A 4,487-nucleotide genomic window follows, 5' to 3' on the forward strand; every position below is an offset into this window, starting at 1 on the left:
GCGCGCGCCGTGTCCTTGGCCGCCGCGAGGCCCGGGAACGCGTGCGGGTCGCGCGGCAGCGACGGCGACGACGCGCCCGCCTCGGGCTTGCCGGCCGTCGCCCACGACGCGGTGCGCGGCAGCGCCGAGCCCTCCGACGCGTCGGACGAGGCCGCGGCCTCGGTCTTTTTGGTGATCGGCATCAGGTGCATCGACGCCGGCTTGATCTTGTGCTCCGTGTCCTTCGCGGCGTGCCGCAGCGTCGCGAGGTCCTCCTTCGTGAACGAGTCGGCCTCCTCGCCCGGCTCGTGCAGGTACGTGCACCCCGGGTTCGAGCACGGCATGTTGCGCAGGTACGCCGTGCAGTACTTGGTCGTCCCGTAGCTCGCGCGGATGATGCGGCCGCCCGGCTCCTTGCTCCCGTCGATCGCGACGATCGCGCGCGCGGCGTCCTCCTTGCTGTGGTACGTCACGTACACGCCGGTCGATGGGTCCTGCGAGCCGTGGCCGTACTTGTGCGAGCTCACGCGCTTGCTGATCAGGATCTTCGCCACGCGGCCGTACTGCCCAAAGTACTCGGGGCCCTTCAGCGTGGGGATCAGCTCCTCGCGCGCGAACCGGGGGCTCAGGCCCACCACGTACACGAGGTTCTTCTGCACCACGCGCATGTTCGCCAGGTGCTTGCGGTTCGTCGCCTCCATCTCCTTCTTCTCGCGCTCCTTGTTCTTTTTGGCGTTCGTCAGTAGCAAAATCCTGCCGTCAGCCGCAGCTACGCACTCCTCCGTGCTCATGGCCTTGAACTCGATCGCCTGGTCCGAGTACTTCCGCCGGCACGCCGGGCACCGCCCGTTCAGGTTCTGCTTGATGTGGTGCCAGCAGAACCGGCAGATCTGGTAGCCACACGGGCACGGCTTGAAGTTCGCGTCCGAAATATCAATCTCCTCCAGGCACAGCGGGCACTCCATATCGTCCTGCCGTCAGCACGTCCACCTACCACCTCGTCCGACAGGTACAGCTCCGCCAGGCTCCGGCCCTCGCCTTTGCTCGCTGCGGTCAGTCGCCACCACGCACCTTGGTCAGCCGAGCCAGCGGCCTGCGACGTGCCCCCGTGCGCTTGTGCACCAGCCGACGTCCCTCCGGTTCGCCTTGCCATCCAGCGTCAGGTGCGCGTCGCCAGGGCCAGGCGAACGTCACGATCGAGCCCTCTGGAAAACAGCCCATCGGCCGAGCCGGTCAGCACCACGTGCCCCGCCTCCGCACGCGCCGCCCGCCGCCATGTCCAGCGGGCTCCATAGTGCGTGGCGACGCTAACCGCAGCGGTGATTTTCCTCTCGTTCGCGCTCGCGCTCGGGTTCCTCCTCGTGATCCTGTCGTGCGCGCTATGGAAGAACTGGATGCCGTTCTGGTCCGGTACGCGCGCGCCGCTGACGCAGCGCTCTCGTTCGCCATGGCCCCCGCGCCGAACGCCCTGTTCGGCAGCCTCGCCGGCGCGGATAGCTTCTCGGACCTGAACAGGTGCGTCGGCCCGCTGACGCAGCGCGTACCTCGACATGGGCCACTTCCTCACCGGCGTGCTCCTCATGACCGGCGCCGCCCTGCCGCTCCTGCTCGCGCACACCGGGATCATCACGACGACCGCGGCGGTCCTGTCGCTCAGCGGCGGCCTCATTGTCTACGGCACAAGTACGCCGCGCACACTCACCACAGTCATGACCTACGCCGCCTTCTTCCATACCCCCGACGACCTGTAGCATGCCGCGTGCGCCTCGCGCACGACCGCCTCGTACGTCCACACCCGCAGCCAGCCAGCGCGCACCGNCGCCGCGCCGCTCGGGAGCGCCACGTCGACGAAGCGGTACGCCTCGCTCACCGCGCCCGCGACCCACAGGCGCGTGTCGTCCGGCGCGAGCGGCACCTGGATGCGCGCAAAGTCAAAGCCGAGGCCATGGCCCATGTTCTTCGTGAGCGCCTCCTTGTACGTCCATACATGCAGCAGGCGCTCGAGCACCTCGCGCTCCGCCGCCGGCGCCGCGACCCACGCGCGCTCGGCCGGCGTCATGCTCGCCGCCATCGTCGCGCAGAACGTGCGCGTGCTCTCCTCCATCGGCGGGAGCGCGACCTGCATCACATCCACGCCCACGCGCGTGTGCGGCGAAAACGCCATCACGACCCAGTCGCCGTCGTGCGTGAGATTCAGATCGTACTGGGCCGCCGGCGCGCACACGTACGGCCGCCCCTCGGGCGTCGCCGCCATGCGCACGTCGCGCCACGCACACTCGCCCCCCTGCGCAACGAGCAGGCGCGGCAGCAGGCGCGCGACGAGCGAGCGCACCCGGTCGATGCCGCGCAGGTAGCGGCGCACGCGCTGCGCCTCGCCCGCGTCGTGCCCCAGCAGCGCCTCGACGTCCCCGTCAAACGCGTACGCTACCGGCCGCGGATCGACGCGCGTGTACGGCGCACAGTTCCACGCCGACACATCGACGGCCCACACCTGCACCTCGTGGGGCATCGGAGACCTCCACTACTCAGAGTCGCTATCGCCTTGCAGCCGCGCGAGCAGCTCGTCCTCCATGTGCTGGCTGCGCCTCGCGCGCGCGCTCGCGCTCGCCGGCGGCGCAGGCTCGCGCGGCGCGTCCGGCTCCTTGCGCTTGCGCACCACATTGAGGCCGCGCTGCAGCAGGTCGCGCCGGTCCACGATCTGGCGGTCGTCGTTCAGCTCGACGTGCAGGCCGCGCGCGCGTGCCTCGTCGGCGCGCTGCGTGTCGGACACGTCGTCCGCCGCGCCCGGGGCGTCGCTCGACGCCGGCGGCGCAGCGCTGGCCGCCTCGATCGCCGCCTGGCGCCGCTCCGCCTCCTCGTTGAGCAGGGCCTGGCGGAACGCCGCGACGCCACCGCGCCTGCTCCGCGCGCGCGCCTCGCGCACGCGCTCCTCCTCTTCGGCGCGCTTCCACTCGTCCTGCTGCGCCTTGTACGCGGACGTGACAAACGCCTCCTTGCCGGCATACGCGTCGCCCTCCGCCTCGCGCTCGCGCTGGAGCCGCTTGCTCTCGGCGCGCAGCCGGTCGCGCTCGCGCAGCTCGGCCGCCTCGAAGAACTGGCTCATGTACTTCGGCTTGCGTGCGCTGTCCTCGTCCTTCTTGGCCTGCCGCACGGCGCGCTCCGCCGCCTTCATCCTGTCGTACACGCCGTCGTAGTCGAACGTGCTGGCGTCGAGCGCCTCGGCCTCCTCCTGCTGCTTGCGCACCGCCTTGGACACGGGGACCGGCGCAGCGCTGCTCGGCGTTGATACCGGCGCCTCCTCCGCGTCCGCGTCCCATGCGCGGGGGCGCGGCGCGCGCGCCGCCGGCGCGCGGGCGCCCGGGAGCGAGAGGCGCACGGGGGGCATGAAGAAGGTGGAGGGGCAATCTACGGCGCACGGAGCTAGGGAGAGGGGAGGGGCGATCTACGGCGCACGGAGCTCGTGAGGGGCGATCTACGGCGCACAGAGCCAGTGCCAGAGGGCGAGGGGCGTCGGGACGTACTCGTGGCTGACGAGCGCCATGGCGACCTCGAAGGCGATCAGGTAGATAATGATGAGCTCCATGCGGTGGCTCGACTCTTCGGTGAGGAGCGCGCGGAGGACTTCGAGCAGGTGCTCGCAGTGGTTCAGCTTCGCGTTCAGCGACTCGATGCGCGGCTTGATGTCGAGCGCCTCGCACGTGTGGCGGTACAGCGCCTCCATGTGGCTGTTGTCCCAGTACAGCTCGGGGTCGTCGAGGAAGTTGTCGCGGTCGAGGTTGAGGTGCTGCCGCAGGCGCAGCAGCGTGCCCATCTTGCGGATGAGCGCGCGGCGGGGCAGCGGGACCTTGCCGTTCTGCTCGAGCTGCTCGGGCATGAGCGACACGCTGCGCAGGTACGCCGCGAGCACGGCCTCCTGCACGGACAGGCGCGCGGACGCCGCGAGGCCCTGCGAGATCGCGAGGCGCGCCTGCAGGAGGAGCGTCGCGGCGTCCGCGCGCGCGCGGTTCGACCACTCGCGGCTCGGCTGCCCGACGACGATCAGGTCGCCGACGACGCGCGTCGGCTCGGTCGGCAGGTGCACAAACTCCATCGCCTCGTCGCCCGCGACGTCGTAGCGCAGCTCCTCGGCGCCGCCCGCGATCACGTCGCGGTGCAGCGCGGCCTTCTGCTCGGGCGTCATGCCCCACGTCACGAAGCACCCCGACCGGAAGATGAACGCGCTGCCCATACCCAGCGCGTCGCTGCTCGCGGGCCGCGCCGGCAGGTAGATCACCTCGCGGTCCTCGAGCCACCGCCAGTCGGGCGGCAGGCGCCCGCTGCGCAGGAGTGCATCCAAGTCGTACGAGCGCGCGGTCGCGAGCGCGACGACCTCCGGCAGGTCGGACGGCACCGCCGGCGCAGGCGCGGGCGCCTCGTCCGCCTGCAGCGCCGCCTGCTCGCGCAGCGCGCGGCTCTCGAGCGCGAGCGCCTTCGCCTTCGCCGTCGGCAGCCGCGTGCGGCGCAGCGCG

The 4,487-nt window shown here is 71.2% G+C and overlaps 1 protein-coding gene and 2 pseudogenes across 3 annotated transcripts; all 3 read right to left on the reverse strand.

Annotated features, from left to right (window-relative positions):
- Positions 1–448: 448 nt before the first annotated feature.
- On the reverse strand, positions 449–944 carry MSY001_3216 (uncharacterized protein; the record flags this gene model as incomplete). The annotated part of the gene is given in 2 exon segments (XM_018885112.1): positions 449–473; positions 493–944. 2 exon segments carry the CDS (start codon positions 942–944, stop codon positions 449–451), a joined length of 477 nt encoding a protein of 158 aa, XP_018741704.1.
- Positions 945–2,500: 1,556 nt separating this feature from the next.
- MSY001_3217 lies at positions 2,501–3,364 on the reverse strand (annotated as a pseudogene). Its single transcript is given in 2 exon segments — positions 2,501–3,152; positions 3,162–3,364. Coding segments are annotated over 2 exon segments (855 nt in total).
- An 87-nt stretch (positions 3,365–3,451) lies between these two features.
- On the reverse strand, positions 3,452–4,453 carry MSY001_3218 (annotated as a pseudogene). The gene has a single exon. A coding segment is annotated over exon 1 (1,002 nt).
- Positions 4,454–4,487: the final 34 nt, after the last annotated feature.

This window comes from Malassezia sympodialis, genomic scaffold (assembly GCF_000349305.1).
Source record: "Malassezia sympodialis ATCC 42132 genomic scaffold, msy_sf_20, whole genome shotgun sequence".
Lineage (NCBI taxonomy): Eukaryota > Fungi > Basidiomycota > Malasseziomycetes > Malasseziales > Malasseziaceae > Malassezia > Malassezia sympodialis.